General features: G+C 33.6%; 1 protein-coding gene across 2 annotated transcripts in view; it reads left to right on the forward strand.

Moving 5' to 3' along the window:
- The window catches only part of LOC141398528 (uncharacterized), a 73901-nt gene extending 50599 nt beyond the window's left edge, over nucleotides 1-23302 (forward strand). Inside the window, exons 3-7 of one of the 2 annotated variants that reach the window (XM_073975858.1) lie at nucleotides 7371-7478; nucleotides 14306-14652; nucleotides 14983-15100; nucleotides 21674-21868; nucleotides 21945-23302. In XM_073975858.1, coding sequence (XP_073831959.1) covers nucleotides 7371-7478; nucleotides 14306-14652; nucleotides 14983-15100; nucleotides 21674-21868; nucleotides 21945-22010 — 834 coding nt within the window. In that variant the 3' untranslated portion in view covers nucleotides 22011-23302. Of the gene's footprint in view, nucleotides 1-7370; nucleotides 7479-8707; nucleotides 12949-14305; nucleotides 14653-14982; nucleotides 15101-21673; nucleotides 21869-21944 lie in introns of those variants that run through there. The other variant, XM_073975857.1, reaches the window with a different exon arrangement.
- The last annotated feature ends 677 nt before the right edge of the window (nucleotides 23303-23979 follow it).

Raw genomic sequence — 23979 nt, forward strand, 5'->3', positions numbered from 1 at the left:
CAAGCACCAATGTATAGGACAGACTACTTAAAAACCTTTAAACGCTTCATTATATTCTGGAATGTGTTTTTTTGTTAGTATGAAATCAAACTTAAACACTAACTAACGCTTAAGTTTGATTTCATTGTTTATTGCGTTTATTTTTGAATTTGTTTCTTTCTTATTGTAAAGAACTCCGACAGCCCCACTTCTTCTCGTTTGTTTCTATAATAATGTTGGTTAAGGTCGCTTATTTTAATAGCGAATTAAAATTGAATTTTGTTATTGCTTTTCAATTGAAATATTCATAATCGAATGCAATCAATTGGATCGAAAAACGTTTAAATGTGAGGGGTTATTTTAAAAGAGAGAAATTCCCATTTTAAATTTACGTGGTTAAAAAAGACTTCTTCTCACAGAAGACTAGAAGGTCTTGTCATATAAGACCAAATGGTCTTTCAATGGATACCAGACGATTTTCACATAGAAGACCATTACGCCTTCACATAAAGAGTAACGAAGTCTTCTCATAGAGGAGCATTATCTAGTCTCAAGGAAAATCTGTGATCCTTCTCAAAAGAGGAGTAATGATGATCTGTCTAAAGACTCTCAGCATCAATGGCAGTGCGTTTTAATAATATCTTGTTAACTGTGTCCATCCACGTTTTCCCAGTTCTTAAATGCTTTAGCTGTGTTCCAGAACTAAAAAGTTTTTACAATTTTTACGACTTTTACACATTTTCCCCGAAAACCCGTTCCCGTACAAAAAAAAAGTTGTAAAATGTTCACTTCTCTTTAAACAAAAAAGGCGCCAAATGACCCTCTCTTTAAAAACTTTTTACTCGACAAATTTGAGCGTGTAAAAAATAGTAACATGGATGCCGGCGTCTGATTGGCTGGTACGCCGATTTTGACATTTGTTCCAGCTTTTTTTTTACGTTTTTTCCATCTTTGCGTTCCCGAACTTTTTGAAAAGACTTTTGTGTGGGAACAATTTTTCTCAACACACAACAATTTTTTCCAGTTTTACTATTACAAAGTCCAATTTTTGCTCGTTTTGGTAATCGGTGAAGGTATCTGACATCTAACCACTACAATCATAAACTTTTTTTTTTTTTCTCAAAAAAATAAAATAATGAAGTAATAATATTTTAATCAACTACTTCATTTCACCATCCTGCTACTGTTTAAAAAATTATGATCACTCCAAATTATGAAATGAAAGATTAAAGCAAACAGCTTCAGTCAGTCTTTTAAACGAAATAAAGTGAAAGTATTTTTTTTTTTAATTTTGCAATTGTTTCTTTAATTCATCTTGTTGGGTAAATAGGACACAAACCCTACATCAATATTAACAAAAAACAATGATGAATGAATGGACTTGTGATGTAATATTTCATTTTACTTAGCTTGTTAAAAAACATTGTTAAAATGAACTTTCAATTGGGATGCTGTCTGGGCTCACGAAATGTGTAAAACCAAAAAAAAAACTTACACAATCATAGGAGGGTCTTACTTTTTGCAACAAAAACACTTTAAAACACCTACGTCATACCTACATGTTTTTTTTTAATATGAAAATGAAACACTTAAAAAAGAAGGAACTACAGTTTATTATCTGTCACAAATTAAACATACGTGAGTGCAATTGAAAATTAAAAAAAATCATAAAAATAAAATATGTAACTAAAAACTTAATTTACAATTCCAACTTAGTCCTCTTGTTTTTAATCTCTAAAATGTTTTCCATTCAACTGCCTTTTTATCTCTTCAAATAATCTTAATGCGAAGAATTTCAACTCACATTTGAAAAAAAAATACCTGTAATTAACAATTAATTAACACCTCATCATGTGAATGAACCTCTATAATACAACAACACCGCAGTCTATTAAAGCAAAATCTACAATGTTTTTCATCCATCACACAATGTAGTGGCATCATGACAGCTAGACAGCACGCGCCATTTGACACGAGATTTACTCCCACGATTCTAAATAACAATACTAACAATTGCCAATGTTTTTTTGAGCAAAAAATAAACCGAAAGATCAAATGTTAAACAAACGACAGCAAAAACATAAATTATACGATTGCAGTGCAACATGAAAATTAAATGATTCTCTTATTTCTATTCTCTTTATTTATCTCATTTGGTATTGTGGACAAACACTTAGGTCACATATTACGAGGCATACGAAAATGTTCGATCTTTTTTTCTCAGAGAAGATCATAAGGAATTTTCAAAGTTTCTCTATAAAATACACGATAGTTTCCGTATAAATGATACGAAGGTCTTCTCCATGAAGACAAAAACATTTTTTTTAAGGAATACATAACTACTCTCTAAAGAATACCAGTAAATCCTTCTCATACATGACATACACATTTTCTTGCAGAAGACCAGTTGGTCTCTTATGTTTTCTCAACGAACACCAGAAATTCTTTTCTTAAATGAGCTGTTCCCTTAGAAGAAGAGATACCAGATGACCAAAAGGTCTTCTCAAAGAAGACCAAAAGGTCTTTTCATAGAAGATCAGAAAGTCTTCTCATAAAAGACCAAAAGGTGCTCTCACAGATGGTCAGAGAGTCTTCTTACAGAGGTGCAAAGGTCGTCTCTTAAAAAACACAAAGATCCTCTCATAGAAGACCAAAAGGACTTCTCACAGAAGATCAAAGGTCTGCTCATAAACGGCCAAAAAGTTTTCTCATACATGACCAAAAGTTCTCCTCATAGAAGGCCAAAAGGTCCTCTCATAGAAGACCAAAAGGCCTTTAAAAAGAAGAAAATAATTTGTTCTCCTATAAGACCAAAAGGTCCTCTCATAATATACCAAAAGGTCTTCTGATAAAAGTCCTGAAGATCTTCTCATAGAAGACCAGAATGTCTTCTCGTAGAAGACAAGAAAGTCTTCTCATAAAACTCCATAAAGTCTTATCTTAGAAATCCAGAATGTCTTATCATAGAAGACCAGTGGGTCTTTTTTAGAAGACCTGAAGGTCTTCTCATAGAAGAACAGAAGGTCCTCTCATAGAAGACTAGACGGTCGTCACATTGAAAACTAGAACGTTTTCACACTGAAGACCAGAATATCTTCACACAGAAGGTTTTCTCATATAAGCAGATGGTCATTTCAGAGAAGACCACTAGCTCTTCATTTAAAGGACTTCTCTTAGAAGAACAGAAGGTCTTCTAATAGCCCACCAGAAGGTCATCTCACAGAAGACTAGAAGGTCCTCACATTGAAGACCAGAAGGTATTTTCATAAATTATCAGCAGTTCTTACAATAGAAGACGAGAAGGTTTTATCAAAGAAGAACATAATGTCTTCTCATAGAAGTCCAGAAGATTTTCTCATAGAAGACCAGAAGGTCTTCTCATAGAAGACCAGAATGTCCTCACATTGAAGACCAGAATATCTTCACACAGAAGGTTTTCAGATGTAACCAGATGATCTTTTCACAGAAGACCACTAGGTCTTCATTTAAAAGAATTCTCTTAGAAGAACAGAAGGTCTTCTAATAGCAGACCAGAAGGTATTTTCACAGAAGACTAGAAGGTCTTCACATTGAAGACCAGAAGGTATTTTCATAGAAGATCAGCAGCTCTTACAGTAGAAGACCAGGATGTCTTTTCATAGAAGAGCAGAAGATCCTCTCATAGAAGACTAGAAGGTCTTCACATTGAAGACCAGAAGGTCTTCTCATAGAAAACCAGAAGGTCCTCACATTGAAGACCAGAATATCTTCACACAGAAGGTTTTCAGATATAACCAGATGGTCTTTTCATAGAAGTTCACTAGGTCTTTATTTAAAAGACTTCTCTTAGAAGGTCTTTTCATAGAAGATCAGCAGGTTTTGTAATAGAAGACGAGAAGGTCTTATCATAGAAGTCCAGAAGATCTTCTCATAGAAGACTTCTTGTAGAAGACCAGAGGTTCTTCTCATAGTAGTCCAGAAGGTCTTCTGATAGAAGACTAGAAGGTCTTCTCACAGAAGAAGGTCTCCACATTGAAGACTAGAAGGTCTTCGCATTTAAGACCAGAATGTCTTCACAAAGAAGATTTTCATAGAAGACCACAAGGTCTTCATTTAAAAGATTTCTCTTAGAATAACAGAAGATCTTCTCATTACAGAAGACCACAAGGTCTTCTCATAGAAGACCAGAAGGTCTTCTCAAAAAAATAAGAGGGTGTTTTCATAGAAGGTCAGAATGTCTCATCCAAGAACACCGAAATCTTGTCACAAAAGGCAAGAAAATGTATCATAGGTCTTCTCATAGAAAACCAGAAGCTTTTCTTATAGAAAACTTCACATAGAAATCCATAAGGTCTTCTAATGGAAGACCGGATGGTATTCTCAAAGAAGGCCAGAAGGTCTTCTAAAAGAAAACCGGATGGTCTTCTCATAGAAGGCCATAAGGTCTTCTCATAGAAGAAATAATGTTCTTCGTAGAAATAATTTTTCACAGGGAGGGTTCACTGAAATGAGCTACCGAACTAGACCAGTCAACAGTGTCATGTTAAGTTCATGTTATGGGTACTTTCCACGATATGTTTTTTACATATGAGTTGTCACTTCTCCCATACAAAATATATATGCAAAGTGACAGCTCATATGTAAAGAATATATCGTAACATGTAATAAGGCCACTAACGAAGTATCTAAAAGACCGAACGAACTAAAGAATTAAAATAGCGGATGCTGTGTTGCTAGTTCCAAAACATGGTTTTTGAACGTCATGAGTTGTCAGATAAATACTTTTCAAGTGCTCAACATTCAGCTAATATAAGCTATGTTCCTTTACATTAAAGTTTCTTCAAGTTTTACCATTTTTAACTTGGAAAGCGTTCCTTAACCCCAAAAAGTAGTAAAACTGGAAGCAATTTTTAAGAGAGTGAGAGAGGAAAGAGAGCCTATATGTTTTTCTCTTTTACTACTTTCTGCTCGATAAATTTCGTTGTGTAAAAAGTGAAAAATCTGTCAAACTGCTGATTTGACATTTATTTGAAAATTAAGGCAAAAGGAAAAAAGAAAACTACGCGCTTTTTCAAAGCAAAATAAAAAGAAATAATAAAAATTTAAACCATGGAAATAAAAAACAGTGACATTTATTTTGTTTGCTATTTTTTTAAGCAGCCCTTTTTGACATTTCTGCCAGATCTACTATTTTTCCGTTTCTTTACTTTTGTGCAAAATTTGTTACGTGAGAGCAATTTTCACAGTTTTCTGAGAGAAGAGAGAACTTCTCTCTTTTGCTACGTTTACTATTAAAAAAGTAAAGGAACAAAGCTACAGTGAATGATTCAAATGTTGATTGGCAATAAATGTGAACAAACCATTTTTAATGTTGTCGTTATGTATTTTAAAAACAAGTTTGTTCAACTGAAGTATTCATTCAACTAGATAAGCACAAGTATTTCCTCTTAGTTCTTTAAAGAAGTGCACTAACGAAATACTCTCTGTGGCGTCTACATTTCGAATTGTAAGTCCATTTTAACGATATCGGAATCGTCTTTCCATATTTTGTGTCCATTTCCATACATTATCGTTGCCTGATTTCGATATGATTGGCACCATATTGCAGGTAGCCACCAGCCAGTAAACGCTTCACTTAAGAAATATCGGGGACTGCACCTATTTTAAACTATTTTCCCAGAAACATACTTGAAGGAACAGTGTGAGACTTCTCTTAGATCACACGTGATTTCCTTAATCCATACTTTTTCCTTGGGAAAATTTTTTCATATATCTTGTAAGACAAGTCCTTACTGTACTGTACAAGCATCATTGTTGAGGCAACATAATGCTTACCAGTAACAGATGTAAATGCAGTGTTATACAAATTTGATAAATAGTAGGATTTGTTTAAGCGATTACAATGTTGATACTCTTTTCTTCAGGGGTCTTTTAGGTGATTAACAATGTAACAACATTTTGCAATTACTATGACAAATAACCTAAAGTGTTTAAAAGGAAGAAAATACAAAAAAAAATAAAAGTGAAAATTAAATGTAATTGTTAACAACTTCACGCTAAAATTTTGTTTTGTATATAAAGAAGGAAGTTGTGGCTTTCGTAATGAAGAAAAGAAGAAAAGTTCATTTCAAGTCAAGACGTCGGGTGACAAAAAAATAAAAGTAATTTAATTTAATAATTAATAATTAGATGTTAGGACATTAAAATATGGTATAAGGACGTCAATTAATTTCTTCTTACTACTAACTAATGGTCTGTTCCTTTACTCTTGAAAATGGTAAAACCGGCAAAAATAGTAAAAGTTGTAAACCGTTCCCACATGTATTGTATGGTGTCAGAAGTAAAGGAACGCTTTTCGAGTAAAAAGTGGTAAAACTTGAAGATTCTTGCACGTAAAGGAACAGATCGTAAAATATGTACTGGGTTTTTAAATATATATAGACACTAGACATTGGCGATTTAAAAACCTTAATGGCCTACAATTTTTGTCTTGGTGTTGGATCGAAAATCTCAATGTTTTGGCAAAATATCCAAAAACAAAAAACGTGGATATAAAAATTTAAGTCTAAATCGAGAGTCTCGATTTTCACCGTAGATATATGCTCTAGCAGACTTTTTGCTGAGTACAATTCCAAGAATCAGCAACGCGACCCCGCCCATTAACATGTTTTTCCCTCCATACAAATCGCCCCGGCCTAATAGACACATTATTAGTGTACAGTACACATTATTTATCTATAAATACTTAGTTAATAAATGAAAAATAAAGACTACTAGTACTACATAGACTGGAAGAGCAACCTTCCAATTAATACCGCAGGGCATGATTTGAGGAGTATTAATTGAATGGTATAGGCCCGCCGTGACAGAATGTTGAATTACAGAGAAATAATTTAGTTATTGCAATGATTCATGGCTTATCTATGTCTACTATACATACATAATTTTATTTATTTATTCCAAACCAATATGCCAATGACGTCAATTAATAAAAAACAAACAAAAACGAACTTTTGTCCGAAGCATTGAAAAAATCACACGTTACCCTGACTTCATGGGCATATTAATTTCCAAAACAATTGTAATGAGAATCTTTGCGGGAACGTAGTGTGAGGAATATTTAATTTAAATTTATTGTTATTAAAAAATTCCGAAACAATAGCTTCGTTCCCGTTCTCTTATTGGAACGCTTTTAAGAAGACTTGTTTTCTTTTGAACATTTTTGGTAAACAACCTACACAGAATTTTCCTTCAACGCCATTTCGAATTTCTATTGCCAAATTATATTTAAATTTCTCCTTTTTTCCACTATTGCATGTTAATATAGCTTTGTTCCACTTGTTGTTCTTTTTCTCTTCTTTTAACACAAAATATTTATTTACCTTTTTCCCCATTCTTCTCTCTCCTTTCAGGAATTGGATGTTCTAACACTGGGTGCCAATGATCAAGAACAATTAATTGCAGAACGTAATAAGCGTACAATTGGTTTACTACGTGAATTGTTTCCCGATTTAACTAAGGTAAGCTAGTAAACGAACTAACAAATGAACACATTAGCATAGATAAGCATTTTGACATTACTAAACAAAAATCTAGATAAGCGCATTTGCAAATACATACATATGTATGTCTGTATGTAGTTGGTAAGATAGAGCACACACTCTTAAAACTTAGGTTTAATCATTTAGCATTGCTAACAAACCAAGAAATTTACAGTCCAGTAAAAAAACAACACAAATGCACATCTCTGGCTAAAAAACAACGATTAGGGTGCGTTAGATTGACACATGTCTGATACAGACATGTAATATTTAAAACTATCAACAACGTATAAAACAAAATTCGAATTGCGTTTAAATTTACGCTTATTATTGTCAGCAAATAAACGAGGAAATAGATCGCTACGTTAATCGATTGTTAGTACAAGTTGGTCCCGCTATATTGGGTACCGCCTTAAATCCCAGTCTCAATGCACCGGCTCTACCAATTGACGAAAACGATGATTTTGGTTTGCCAACAAGTAATATAACCACACCGGCAAATTTAACTGAATTTGAACCAGATGAAGAATTTGAATCACAAAGGACAAATAACAAAGATACACAAGGAGGAAGTGGAGATCAAAAATAAAAACAAAATACTCAAAATTAAAAATGTGCAAAATTTACAAAAAAGAAATTGGCATCACTCTTTTAGAAATGAAAAAGCAATTGGCAATCCTTAACATTACAATGATAATTGGCAACACAGCATATCATGCTTATGAAATTAAACTAGGCAGCACTTTTTGCAAAAAGAATACAGCTGATCTAGTAAATGGCAATCAAATGTCAAATAATTTTGACACAAAACACCCTCCTTAAAAATGTAGCACTTAGTTACTAATTAAGTTTAAGTTTAAAAACAAAACGAAAATGGATTATGAAAAATCCCATAAAATCCCCAAACTACACAGGGATTGTACAATCAATGGCAATTCACTTCGAATTGCTAACACACACAACCATCCACACACATTTTGCATGTTTTTGCCCAAAAACCCAATACATTTACAAAACAAGCAAACATTTAACATTTCAAAAAAAAAGAAATCAAGAGATCAAACAAATTGGCAATTTCATCTGAAAACACGGTCATCAAAGAAAGTAGATTTTGGTAGCAAACAATTTTTAAATTTTTTGGTAAAATTTTATAAAATCCCTTTCCTTCCTTTTGAAAACCACAAAAAAATCAATTACGTTTCGAATAGACCATAGATGATATTGTAAATCGTATTATTGCCCAAGTGATAAGAGTTGCAGGTCCAGATGTTTTACGTGCCGTATTGGGTAATCGTAGTTCAACACCACGTACCAACATAGATGCCGATTTCGACGATGATGATGAAGATGAGGAGGATGTGGGTTCAAGTAATTCCATTGATAATGACAATAAATCAACTACGCCAGCGAACAGCAACAATGGTGATGGCGATAATACCAGAGTTCAAATAGATTTGCCCACTTTTCCACCACAAACCGCTGAACCAAGCAATGTGAGTTCGAGAAATACTGAGACAAGTTTCTCCATAACCTCAACGACTAGCAGTCCTTCAACTTCCTCCTCCACTACCTCAACTACAACTGAAACTCCCACTACTACTACCTCTACCACAACAACTGAAATTCCAACTACCACCACCACCACCACTACCTCTACTACTGAAGCCCCAACAACTACCACCACAACTACACCTTCAAGTCCCATTTATATTGTTCCCCAAAGAACGACTAGAGATAATTCCCAAACCACCTCAATCCCCCTAGGTCCACAAGTAACAACTCCCAACCCAATTGCCACACAACCTACCTCCTCTTCTGTTTCCCCACGTAATCCCTCAATTTCTGATATTATTATAACAAATTCCCTCAACAATTTCCCCACTCCAACTACCACAACAACAACATCAAATGCTGATCTATTGCCAAATCCTTCCAATTCGAACAATAACAACATACCACCAAATGGCAACATTGTACCAGGAATTGGCAATAATTTGCAATTGATGGATATTATCGATAATTTAAATCGTTTATTAAATAGTACCAATTATTTTATTGCCAGTAGAGATAATTTATCGTCATCGCCGACAAATACAATCATCACAACAGGAACTTCGCCTACAATCCAAACAACAACAACTTCAGATTCAACAACAACACCCAAAATTACCAAACTTATACCCGTCGACAATAATGTCATCAACTAATCGAACGAATACAACTCTGTTTTGTTCATCACCCGTCATCAGCTGTAGTTTGAAACCACAAAATCATCGTTAAACAAATACAACTCTGTTTTATTATCAGCTGTAGTTTGCAAATTAAAACAAGAGACGCCCCATCAAAAAATGAAAGCACTTAATCATTTGGAAATCGCCACATGCACCCATAGAGAAAATGTATTTTGATCCATCACAACTATACGTATTATTAAATTCGCCAGCACCTTTAATTTTATTTTCCCTCTCTCTCTCACAAGGAATCCAAAGAGAGGTTCTCATTTGTTTTGGTCATGAAAAAAATATAATTAAAAATTCATAGTTGTATACATTGTTTGTAGTTCCTTTTAAATCGAATATTTTTGTCATATATTTTCACTTTTATAAAAATATAGCAATGCTGGAAAAGACCAATGAAGGTGTTATGTTCCATTGGACCTTCTACCATTTCCTTCGTTAAGTTTTCTACTTAATGAAGATAATGATGTGAGGCGAAGCCTAGCACCTTCATTGACTTTGTGTCACAATATTTGTCAATTAGTATTTGTTTTAAGTAGTTTTGAATAATAGTTTTAGCTGGGTCATCACAGATTATTTTTCATTCTCATAAAACATTTTAATAATTAATTGGTCCATATTTTTTACAAAAGGCATGAGACTATTCTAAATTGTTTAGTGGAACTTATATTAACAGCCAGTTTCTGTATGTCGAAAGAAGAATGTGTGCGAATGAAAAACGCCCGAACTTTGGTTTTCGAAATAATTTTACCTTTGCTTTTGCTTCAAAACAAAAAACAAATTTGAAAAACACACAAGAGTTTGGACGTGTTTCTTTCGCACACATTCTTCTTTCGACATACAGAAACAGGCTGTAAATCCACACAAGAAAAAATTATACCAAAATAATCATATCCAAATGTTCTAGTTGGCAACGTGACAGTATTTGGCAGTTTAAAGTTTATCACACATTCAATAACCTTTCAATTTCTATACAATATTAGCTGCGTTCCTTTACTTACCTGAGGTTACCACTTTTACCATTTTTAACCTGCAAAGCGTTCTTTAACCCAAAAAGTGGTAAAACTGGCAGCCATTTTTAAGAGAGTTAGAGAGATCACATATGCCTTTCTCTTCTACCACAGGCTACCAGACAAATTTCTGCAGGTAAAAAATGGTAGAACTAATTTTTCGACATTTGTTTGACGATTATTTCACAATGAAGAAAAATGAACGAAAACAGAAAAAGGCGAACGCTGACAAAAAGAAGAAAATTAAAAAATTTAAATTTCTTTTTAGCATTGCTACCATTTCTACCATTTTTTGTCCCTTTACTTTTCTGGTAAAACTGGTCATGAGAGAGCAATTGTGACAGTTTTCTCTTTTACAATTAAAAAAGTAAAGGAACAAAGCTATTCTTGTGAAGAATAAACACAACAAATTTTCCTGTGTATTCTAGCGTCTGGCATAGAACCTTCTAGCAGAAGTAAAGGCCTGCGTACATAAGCTGCCTTGCCTGCTTACCTTGCTTACTTCTGATAAAAGAATAAAAAAGAAAAGGGCAACCCAGTTCGAAATTTCCTCGGCCTTCTTTAGTCTTTTATTTTTATTTTGTCAAAAATTAAGCAGGAAAGCAAGGCAATCAGGAAGAGCAGCTTATGTACGCAGGCCTTAATTTCATAAACTATTCCTTTTTATAGTAGGTACACCTAATTAAACCATACATATATTTTAAAAGTGAAATGAATATCATGTGATTGTTATTGTTTGGCAACGCCAAATACAAAAACTCCAGTTTCTCTGTAAGCTTTCCTCTTCTACAAGTAAGTTAAGTTCCAAACTGTGTTGGGAACATTATACATTTGAATTCAGTCCCATCTCTTTGAAACAATTAAGGAAATCTTATCAGTACTTATTCCAATTGTCGGTTTTTTGGACTAACTATGTATGCCAACTTGGCAACAGTTCTCGTTGTGATGTCAATTTGGCAGCATTTTTAAAAATCTTAGGAACAAACGGCAAAATCCGCGTAATTAGTGGAAATACTTTGGGTCCATGTTTTAACGTACACGAAAGTGGCGCCCAATGTGGGGTCATTAAGCTCTTTGGATTAAGGAAAATTGTATTTGGTCTGTTCCTTTACTTCAGAAAATGGTAAAACCGGCAAAAGTAGCAAAAGTTGCAAACTGCTCCCATATCAATTGTATTGTGCCTGAAGTAAAGGAACGCTTTTCGAGTAAAAAGTGGTAAAACTTGAAGATTCTTGAACGTAAAGGAACAGAGCTATTATTTACAGATTTTATCATAAAATAATTAACATAAAAGTGGGAACTATTAAATGGCTTTAGGTTGACGTACATACTGGGCGCCCAAAAGGGATTATTTTGAAACATTTGGAGTTAGGCATTTTTTTATTAAAAGTTTTTCATTCGGTATAGCAAGTTTCAATAAGTCCTGGGCCACACATGAGTAATTTCATTGAAATTTTGACATGAAATTATGTGTCTATAGATCGAGTTACATAGAAGAGTAAAATCATGAAATTGCTGTAGTGGGGAATTCAACCTATGAACACCTAATTTCATGAAATTTTTTAATGAAATTCACTCTAGTGTGGACGTTACTAATTAAAAAATCAGCAAATACCAGGAACATTTCGATAAGCTCTATCGGTGCTCGCCTAACTTTATCATTGAAACAAAATTCTAGCATATATTTTTAGCAACGCGAGCACTCTCATCTAAACCGCTCACTCTCTCTATTCATGAAAATTTGACATACAAAATATACACACTTATTACAGAAACATGTTTTTTCTTCTTCTTTTGTGGTTTTTTTTAACAAATTACACCAACAACACTAAAATTTGTTACTCACCATCCTGCCCCATCTCCAAAAAATTCCCAAAATAAAATAAACACCGTTGATGTTGTAGCAAATCGATGCCCAGGTCAATATGATTATTTCGAAAGTTCTGCGTACATTGGGCCCCACTATTTTGCGTACTGCTGTTCAAGGTAACACCGCCAATCGTGCTCGTGCTAATTTCGATGCTGATTTTGATGATGATGACGATGACAGTTCATCGGGTGCCACACGTGTACAAGTTGAATTGGAAACATTCGAACCTGAGGATGAAGATAATGAAGTTGTCAGCAGTTCAGATTCAAGCACTACTACAACCACAACAGTCTCTACAACTGCATAATTCGAAAATAATACAAAAACTAAATGTGAGTTGGATATATGGAGCTTTTGCTACAACAACGACATCAAACATAATGTGGAGAATATAAAGAAAGAAATTCTCCACAAACGAAATTGGTTTTAATTGAATAACAATTTTCTGTTCTTTTTTCAAATTATTTTCAAACAGAAAAAATAAAAAAAGAATTCTCCTCCCAACAAACAAATTGGCAGTAAACAAGCAACGCAACACCAACAAACACAACAACAAATTGTTAATGCATTGGATTTTACTTAACAAACAACAACCATAAAATTTCAAAACATTTCCTTTTTTCTTATTTCCGTATTCTAACACTAACTTCCGCTAATTTTGGCGTTCTACTACGTTAGGTTGCAAAAACTGTGTTTTCTTTAGGCCTGACCTCTTCTTAGAGGCTATTCTCTATTGAATTTGTCATTTATTAACAAATTATTAACATATGTGTAAAAATAATAATTTAGTTTAGACTTTATGTAGTTGAAAAAGATTTTAGTTTTTAGGAAAATCTGCTGCTTTTTATTTTAATCAAAATGAAAGCAAAACTCAAAAACTTCCCATATTGATTGATCATGATTTCTCATGCTTTTTGTTTTTCTTTTTTCTCTTTCTTTCATGCGCATACCTACATTCCAAAATCAAAAAAAAAAACTATCAAACGACTTGTGAAAAATTTAATATCATCTTCAAATATTAAAAAAAACGAAAATGTATACAAAATACATCATTATGCACGTGCATTCCATACAAAAACAATGTAAATGTAATTAAATTGTGTATGAACTAACCTCAAAACCCCAAACCTAAAACCCAAAACACTGTACACAACAAAAAATACATCCCTGTTTTGTGGGGTAACATTAAAATGCACGGCATGGAACATTTGTCTGGTAACACCATCATTTGTCATTTATCTATCCTAATATCCTCTCCTCCTCCCCCACTCTGTTCCCATTTCATTTCTCTCCCCCTATATGCTATCCTACCTATCTTTCTCTCTATCTGTCTCTATCTCTCCTATCCAAAACTTTTTACTAACACCCCCAAATAAAAAATAAACCAAACAAAACAAATGCACGTCAAACACAAACATGACCAACAAAACACCAACTCCATATTTATAAATGTGGCAACTCTGTTGAATGTTTTAACCACCACACTATATGGCAACACCACACATTTAAAACCAAAAAAACTTTGCTACATGTTCAACGTTGCATGATGATGTTCTCTTGTTGCACCCCTCGACAAACCAAACCCCCCGCCCTTATGTCCCATGAAAAATTGTGCCCTCTCTCTTTCCTGATCCTGCTGCACGTTTTACTCTCTCTCCCGCCCACCCCAAAATAATTCAATTTTAAAAGAATGGTGCCACTGATACACAAATCGATTTATCGGCCATTAATAAACAATTGGAAGAGACCATACGTGTCGCCCGTCAAGTTAAAGAAGCTGAAGCTGCTGCTGCCGCCGCTGCTGTTTTCCAAAATGCCGAACAGCAACAACAACCTGCCCAATTGCCAATTCCCTCAAACCAACCCAAATTGGAGGAGACCATTCAACTCAGTTTCAACAATGAATTGACCAGCAATGATAAATCCAAATCGATTAGCAATGAATTGCAATTGAGCGAATCCAAGTCACCAGCCATTGATGAATTGTCATTGGACTCAAATGAAGATACCGCCGATTTGGATGACAGAAACAAGAGGTAAGTTTTCAGATCCAATTACTTTTATGTTACAAAAAAAAAAAACATTTGATCCATTTATCATAATATTGAACCATTAATCCATTTTTTATGTAATACCAGATAGCATTATTGATGACAAATAATTGGCCTTTAAAAACTGATTCTAACCCAACAACTAAAATTATTTTCTTTCGAAATTCTTTTACATATTTCATGGGTAACAACAAACCAAACAAACAAATAAAAAAAACATGTATTCTCACTTCCTAACCAACCACAAACACACCACTTGATGTTGTTGTCGCAAATTTGTTGCAAATTACTTATGTTTAGCAATATTTTCAAAAGGTTCTTGCAGTTCGGCGGTGCTGGTTTAGCTGGTGGTGCCAGCTCTGGCTCTAGTTCAGGATCTGCTGGTGGTGCCGGCGGTGCTGGTTCCGGTAATTTCCTCTTCGATATTGTCAGAGTAAGTATTGCAATGATTTACTCAAATATGTTTATTTAAATGTAGCTGTATTTCAAATAATAGATCAGTCCTAATTTTATTTTCAAATGTGCAGTCGAAGGACCAAAATAAATAAAAAAAGTATCCAAGGAAAAAAATATTTACTAGGAAAAACTTTTAAAGCTCTCGTAGCAATTGGTCCATTTTGTATTGCGTCACGCATTAAAAACAACAACAACCACATGAAAACTTCAAAAGAAAACTTGGCATCACTTACACTTTTTCATGTGCTTGTTGTAACGTGGCACTCAACGGAGCTATTATGCAAAGGCAAATACATACGGTCCTTTGTATGCCGCTTTGCGCGTTGAAACAACAACCACATGAAAAATGTGTAAAGGCCTGCGTACATAAGCTGCCTCGCCTGCTTACCTTGCTTGCTTCTGATAAAAGAATAAAAAAGAAAAGGGCAACCCAGTTCGAAATTTGCTCGGCCTTTTTTATTCTTTTATTTTTATTATGTCAGAAATGAAGCAGAAAAGCAATGCAACCAGGCAAGGCAGCTTATGTACCCAGGCCTTAAGTGATACCAAGATTGCTCTTGAAGTTTCCATGTGGTTGTTGTAACGCGACGCTGAACGGACCGTATGTGCCGCGGTCTTTAAGGATAAATATTATAAAATGAAAGACGGCAATCATCAATTCATGGAATTGACATATGAAACATATGTCAGAAGAAGAAGATCATCAATTCAAGTCCGTGTTTAGACACACAAATTTCTCGGGAAAGTAAATTCAGTTTTTAGGCAATAGGGGCAGGAAAGAGTATTGAGGAGCTCTTTCCTCTCCGCTCTCTCCCAAAAAACTCAATTTATTTTCCCGAGAAATTTGTGTGTCTAAACACAGACCAATGTTATGTGTTTAAAACTTGGCATCCTTTCGAAAAGTGGTGCCATATTTAGAGCACTGTAATTAATACTACGTTTACATTTACGAAATCCACTCAATTACAACTGTCAATTATTTGCGCATACGTCAAATGAAAACACATCTGAAATCCATTGGATTTCATTTGACGTTTAACCAATGGAGTTGACAGTTGAAATCGAGTGGATTTCGTAAATGTAAACCTAGCATAAATCAACAATCGTCATTCGTGTTTGCATTTGAAAGAATTTACTGGAAGGTGAAAACAGTTAAGCGTTCGATTTTAAGTTTACTAGTTCGGCTCCTCACTCGCAAACTAAATTCTGTCTTTCAATTGCCTTTTATAGGTATCTTCTTGATTGAACTAAAATGAACCACTATGTGCAATTGATCTTTTTAGTGAATCGTTCAAGAACGTTGAACGTCCTTTTTTCAATTTAGTACTTTGTCCATTTGGTCTTGAGTTCTATCGTTAAGTCGAAGGTCGCAATAGAGTGGTTTCATTGAAACTTTTAGGTAATCGTAGATCGAATTTTCCACTACAGCAGCTTTATGATATTAGGTCTGTTCGATAGCCCAAAAGTTTGTACAAACTTTTACAAAATGCTGTTCGATAACAAACTTGTTCAGTGAAAGAGAAATGAGAATTAGTTACAAGTACATACAAATACTTTTCACTTGCGATGATATCGAACAGGCCTATTGTTCTAGTATGGAACTCGACCTAGGAACCCTAGATTCCATGACGTTGTTACAACAAAAACTCTCTAGTGTGACCAAGGATCGGCTCAGTAAGTTCAATTTTCTGCCATTCATAGTTTCGTTTTTGTAATGAAGTAGAAGGAACCACCGCAGTCAAACTTTGTAATGAATTGTGTAACAACGCTCCGCCCTTTACAACAGTTCAGTGGTTCTTCCACTGGGTCTTGATTTCAATTTTTAGACGCCATACAACAACCACATGAAAAAAGTGTAAGTGAATCCAAGTTTTTCGAAAAACAACAATATGATTGACGTGTTACAGTTAAACATAATGTAACTTTTTTGGGACAACGCGTGTCCCAACGTGTCACTCAACGGACCGTATGTGCCAACGGCTTTACTCAGTCCAGTAATACAATTGTCTGTCATTCATTATTTTGTTGTTGAATTAAACATAAATGAACCACTTTTTACATTTTGAGTAAATCTTACCCGTTACCTCAATACAGGAGTTCCGTCATTTGGTCTTGAGTTCAACGGTTTACTTTCTAACTAGATTCAGTAGTTCAATGACTTTCCATTCATAGCTCCTCTCTTAACCCAGATATGCCCAATGTCCTATATATAGGACACACAAAATTCTTGGTAATTTGATATGTTATGTTTATCAAAGTACCGTTTATTTTGGTGATATACTCAGTACACATCTGTAGCTCTTTGGATATTAAGTGATTCCATTATTTTGAGCTACTATTTTTGAGTTTTGAGGTTTAGTTCATCGAAGTTGCCACCTATCGCTTAGTTTTTACAATGATTTGCGTTATGACCGATTAATTATTGTGTAGTTTTATAATGAAAACATACACGATGTGGATCCTACTTCGAAAAAACGTTAACTAGATGCCGAAAAGGTGTCTTTGGACTATATGTCAAATGTTTTGTGTCCCATAACTCCCAGTTATAAGATAAAACCCTGTGTCCAAAAGTGGCCTCAAAAACCACTTTTTTCAAAAAGTTTTTAAAAAACATATAAACATACTGTTATTATTTCACATTTGCTTCTAAAATAATATAAAAATACTTTAAAAGTGATCACGATCAAGCAATGGGCATATCTGGGTTAAACAGACCTTAAAAAAATACTTTGATTGAAGTAGGGCAATTGATCTTTCAGTGAATCATCTAACAACATCCCACCTTTTACTTTAATTTATTAGTTCATGCATTCAATCTTGGATTCAATCGTTCACTCGCTAACTCAGTTCAGTAGTTCAATTGTTTTTATATGCTTCCGTTCCTGAAATGAACCAAAGGAAACACTTTAATATTTTGAGTGAATCTTTCCGATATTGATTTCAATCGATTACTGTCTTAAGGCCGCGGTACATACGGTCTGTTAAGTGAAGCATTGCGCTTTAAAAACAACAACCACATGAACAATTTTTAAGTGCTGCCAAGTTTGTTCTTGAAGTTTTCATGTGTTTGCCATAACTCAGTCATGAATCGATTCCACTCTGGAATCGAATAATTTCTTTGAATTTGTGCATCAGATCTTCTCAATGCGACTTCATTTCACCTATTACCTCACTTCAATAGTTCATCCAAATTATTTTAAATCTAATCACTTACCCAATAGCTCAGTGCAGTAGTTCAATTACCTGTCATTCAAAGTTCTGTTCTCGAATCGAACTGCTTTGCTGCTTTGGAACTACTTTTATTGAAGTTGTGAAGTTGATCTTTACAGTGAATCGCCCGACAACATCTCTCAGTCGTCCAGTTGCTAAATCATGTCAATAGTTCAATTGCCTGCCATTCATAGTTCCATTCATGAATTAAACTAAAAGAAACCAGCTCTCTGATGTTACCACAATTCAGTAGTTCCTCCATTTCTGCAGTTGAATGACCTTACCTTTAAGTTCCGTTCTTAAATCGAACTTTTACTTAAATATTACAATCAATCTGTACAGTGAATGGCTCCCTAACTCAGTGGTTCAATACCCTGTCACTCATAGTTCCGTTCTTTAATTGAACTAAAAGGAACTTTGATTGAAGTAGTGACGTTGATCCTTACAGTGAATTGTGCAACAACGTTGGCAGTAGGTAGCCGTTCCTCGGTTTGGTCCGGAATTCAATCGTAAGCGCCAAATCAGTTCAGCAGTTTAGTGTCCTGTCATTCAAGGTTTCTTTCTTGTATTTGACTTACAGGAACAGTTTTTACGGAAGTAGTGAAGTGGATCTTTAAAGTGAACAACGTGGACAGTAGATCCTCCGTTAGAAAAAGAGTTTAAATATTAAATTGAATTTAAAGAAACTATATTGAAATTTTCGTTCAATAACGTCTCGTCCATTATCTCAGTTCAAAAGATCCACCGTTCGGACCTGACAACTTTTGTGCTAGTTCAATTCAGTAGTTTAACCCTCCCAGTCCACATGTCGATTATATTCGATATTTGCCAATGTTATTATATTGGCAGAAATTATTATTGACACTTAAAGGGTTAAACGCCCACTATTCATTGTCTCTTTCACGAAAAGGAACTTTTACTTAAATAGTACAGTTTCTTCAGTGAATCGTTCAATTGGACTAGTTCCTTTGGGAACTTCTCAATATTTTGGAAGGCGGAAATACCTTTTTGAGGATTTGGGAATTGAAAAGTAGAGTTGGGCAATATAGTTCCCGGAGCGGATCGATCTTTCTTTCTAGTTCCTTTCCCCAAAAGGAACTAGTTCCTTAATATAGTTCCATAGGTCCAAATAGTTCCGAGACCGATATAGTTCAACGAATCTTTCTCTTTCATCGTTCTTTTCGTTCCAAATAGTTCCAAGACCGATATAGTTTAACGAATCTTTCTCTTTCATCGTTCTTTTCGTTCCAAATAGTACCCAGACCGATATAGTTCACCAAATCTCTCTCTTTCATTGTTGTTTTTGTTTCCTTCGTTCCAAATATTCCCAAGACCGAAATGTTTAATCGTTTTGTGGATGAATTGACATAAAAATAAATAAATTACAGCGAATAAACAGCAAAGAAGAAATATCGATGTTAAATTATAGGAACGAGTAGAGCGAAAGGAACTTTATGAACTAAAGGAACTATATAAATGCAAGAGCTGGATATAGTTCAAACAGTTCCTTGTCTGGAATAGATCCTTGGTACTAGTTCGTTCGGAACTACACAACTCTATTGAAAAGATGAGTAGAGTCGGGCAATCTAGTTCCTGAAACGGATCGATCTTTCTAGTTCCTTTTCCCAAAAGGAAATAGTTCCTTAATATAGTTCCAAATAGTTTCGAGAGCGATTTAGTTCAATGAATCTTTTTCTTTCATCGTTCTTTCTGTTTCCTTCGTTCCAAATAGCTCCGAGAACGATATAGATCAATGATTCTTTCTCTTCCGTCGTTAAATTGCAGGGGAAGTGATTTACGTTTATTTTACAATGTGACCGCATCTGAATGATGAACGAACCGAACGAGAAAGATCGATGTGAGTGTTGAATTAAAGGAAGAAAATCAAATATACAAATGAAAAGAATTATATGCACGACGGGAACTATATGAACTAAAGGAACTATATAAATGCAAGAGCTGGATATAGTTCCAATAGTTCCTTGCCCAGAATAGTTCCTTGGAACTAGTTCGTTCCGGAGCTACACAACTCTAAAGATGAGGATGGAAAACATTTGCGATCAATATGTTATATCCAGCGGTGTCAACATAAAAACCTTAAAAAATTGAGGCTTCAAATTAAAATTTTTAATGGAATGGAACCCGAAACTCTATTTTTAAAGACAAATCACATCGGGTGAATATGAGAATAATCTTACTAAATCTCTTTTGTGAGTCCTGAACATGATTTATGCTTTCTACAGAAATGAATGCACGTTCGCAAGTCACTGACTGCTATAGAGGGCTATACCGTTGAAAAATACTGACTTTAAATTTTGATCAAACTTGTCTGAAGATAATCAGAAGTAGTTTGCAATATTCTGAACTAAATATTCCTTTGGAGCAAACTGAGTAACACTTCACAGACTAATTCACAAAAAACCATTGAGAACTATGCCCGAATAACGTCAAAACGTATAGCATCACATACTTCTTTAGAAATATAATTCAGAGTTCGATCAGAACTACAAAATATGAAATCCACTCGATTTCACCTGTCAATTCCTTTGTGTATACGTCAAATGAAAACTCATCTGAAATCGATTGGATTTCATTTGACGTTTGAGCAATGGAATTGACAGTTGAAATCGAGTGGATTTCGTAAATGTAAACATAATATTAGACGCTCAGCATTCTGTGAGCCTTATTTTGCTGAGAATTTTAGTATCGTAATATGTTCCACGCATCATTTAGACTTCCCAATGAGAAGAAATGCAATGTTCGCGGTAATAGTTGAGCCACATAACTCCTCGGAGTTATCGAAGCTGTATCAAATATATATGTAGTTACGAATTAGGTTAGAATTGTCTAGAAAAAATCTGAAGATGTAAAAACGATTTGAATTTGTGGAAAAACATTTTTTTGTTTGGTTTATTTCGGCTTAAGGTCAATAAAAGAATTGGTATATTTTATTATTTTCTTTTTATTTTCCAATATTTCGGCTGCAATCTGCAGTCATCTTCAGGGAAATATTTATTGAGAAAAGCAACAGGTTTCTTACACCGTCTATGCTAAACTAAGTGTAAGAAACCTGTTGCTTTTCTCAATAAATATTTCCCTTCTAAACGAATGTTTCCCAGTAGCGAATGGGATATGCGGTGTTTAAACAAAATTCAAAGGGAACAAATTTAATATACATAGTTACGAATTAGGTCAGAATTGTCTGGAAACAATCTTACGAAGTAAAAAATATACCAATTATATTTCCTCAAAAGGATTTAAAATTTTAAGTTAAAAAAAAAATATTTTTATAATAATCGACCCTTCCCTAACGCCTTTATTTTTTCTATTTTTTCTTTAGCTTTTCTCTGGCAGCGTACAAACTCAAACTGGTGATGAAGCCGCTAACAGTGTAAGCAGTTCCTCATCCAGTGATTCGGATAGCGATAGCCAACGTGCCAATGATGGTTATACGGAAGGTATTCCCGGCCCTGTTACCAGATTGGTTGTTTTGGCTAATCGTGGTTTGGCCAATTTGGTGCAAGATTTGATTTTGGTAAGGAATTTTGACAATACCCCAAAAATAATATTATTTACTAATACCATGTTTTTTTTTCTTTTCTCCCCCACAGCGTGTGGCTGCCACCAGTGAGAAATTCGTCAACTTCAAGGCCAAACTTATTACAGCTCTTATTTAAGTCGCAGCATCAGCATTCAGCCTCGCACATTTATCTATGCGTTGTTATAACCCCCCCTATTGTTATACCCACAAAAAAATCATATCAAAATTAGTTAAATTTTTTACGCCCCTCCCTTGCACATCCCCTGTCACCTACACCAATTTTCCATACAACGAACATTTTTTGTTAATAAATTAGTTTAATTCCTCGAAAAAAAAAACACAATTCACTCTACCCGCCCAACCAGGATATCCCCTCCATTTAAGTTGTTAATAAAAAAAACTTCTTGGCTGCAACATTTGAACATGTTTCATCATTTTTTTAGTTTTATTTATTATGAAAAATTTTAAAATTGATTTCTTTTTTATTTTTATGAAACATTTTCAAACGAAAAAAAGAACCAACAACCATAATAACAACAACAAGTCAATAATAATGAAAAGAAAAACAATTAACGAATTAAAAGAAAATTGTCAAGTTGCTCTATAGTAGTTGTAAACTACTTGTAAATATGTTTTGTTTATTTTTTATATATAGTTTCTCTTTTTTGTTTTTTTTTTATAATTTTGTATATTTTTTAAAAAATCAATGTTTTCCTAATTCTTTCTATTGTTTTATTTTAAAATGTAAAACAAAACAAATTTATACAAAAAATAAACCTAAATATGACTGTGGTGTTTACTAAGACGAAACGAAACTAAATTAAAACAACAAACAGTTACCACAAATATTGTATGTTGTCATAATAAAAAATAGAATTTAGAAAAACAGAAGAAAAACTGAGAAAACTAAACTACACAACAATACCCAGCTAAACTACTCTAAAAAAGTTTTTTTTTTGTAAAGAAATTCAATTCCCCCATAAAGTCAAATCATGAAATTTGAAGTTGTTGTCACTTAAAACTGTTTTCGCCTGTCAATTTTAGTGAATTCTCTTTCGAAGAACAAAATTTTTTATACTTTAACTCTTAAGTTAACTGGAGTTGTTTTTCTTTTTATGTATGTTTGTATTTAAGTTTAAGTTTAATTTGTTTTTACCGTTTTAGTATTTAAGTCTTGTAAAAAATAGTCCCACATTCCCTTCAACTTTTCTATTTCAATTTTATATTATTCTTATTACTCAATATGTCTTTTAAACTACTGCTGGTATGGATTTTAAATATTTAATTTTTTTCTCAGTTTGTAACCATGTCCACCCATGCAACAACTAAAGTTTTTTTTTTCATAATTATTCTCACCACTCTTTTTTCCCTGTATTATTTTGTAAGTGTTGTAAATACAAATAAATAAAATTTAGTAAAAAATTAAAAGAATGTTGTTTAAATATTTATTTGCATTTTTAAAGATTTTTTTGAGGATCTTAAAGTGGATTTTTCGAAACGTGGATTTTTTAAAGATTTTTTCAAAACGTGGATTTTTTAAAGATTTTTTTCAAAACGTGGATTTTTTAAAGATTTTTTCAAAACGTGGATTTTTTAAAGATTTTTTTAAAACGTGGATTTTTTGAAGATTTTTTCAAAACGTGGATTTTTTAAAGATTTTTTCAAAACGTGGATTTTTTGAAGATTTTTTCAAAACGTGGATTTTTTGAAGATTTTTCCAAAACGTGGATTTTTTAAAGATTTTGTGGGTTTTTTAAAGATTTTTCCAAAACGTAGATTTTTTAACGATTTTTCCAAAACGTGGATTTTTTAAAGATTTTTCCAAAACGTGGATTTTTTAAAGATTTTTCCAAAACGTGGATTTTTTAAAGATTTTTCCAAAACGTGGATTTTTTAAAGATTTTTCCAAAACGTGGATTTTTTAAAGATTTTTCCAAAACGTGGATTTTTTAAAGATTTTTCCAAAACGTGGATTTTTTAAAGATTTTTCCAAAACGTGGATTTTTTAAAGATTTTTCCAAAACGTGGATTTTTTAAAGATTTTTCCAAAACGTGGATTTTTTAAAGATTTTTCCAAAACGTGGATTTTTTAAAGATTTTTCCAA

The sequence above is a fragment of the Musca autumnalis genome, unplaced genomic scaffold (genome assembly GCF_047663935.1).
Source record: "Musca autumnalis isolate F117 unplaced genomic scaffold, ASM4766393v1 scaffold_3, whole genome shotgun sequence".
Lineage (NCBI taxonomy): Eukaryota > Metazoa > Arthropoda > Insecta > Diptera > Muscidae > Musca > Musca autumnalis.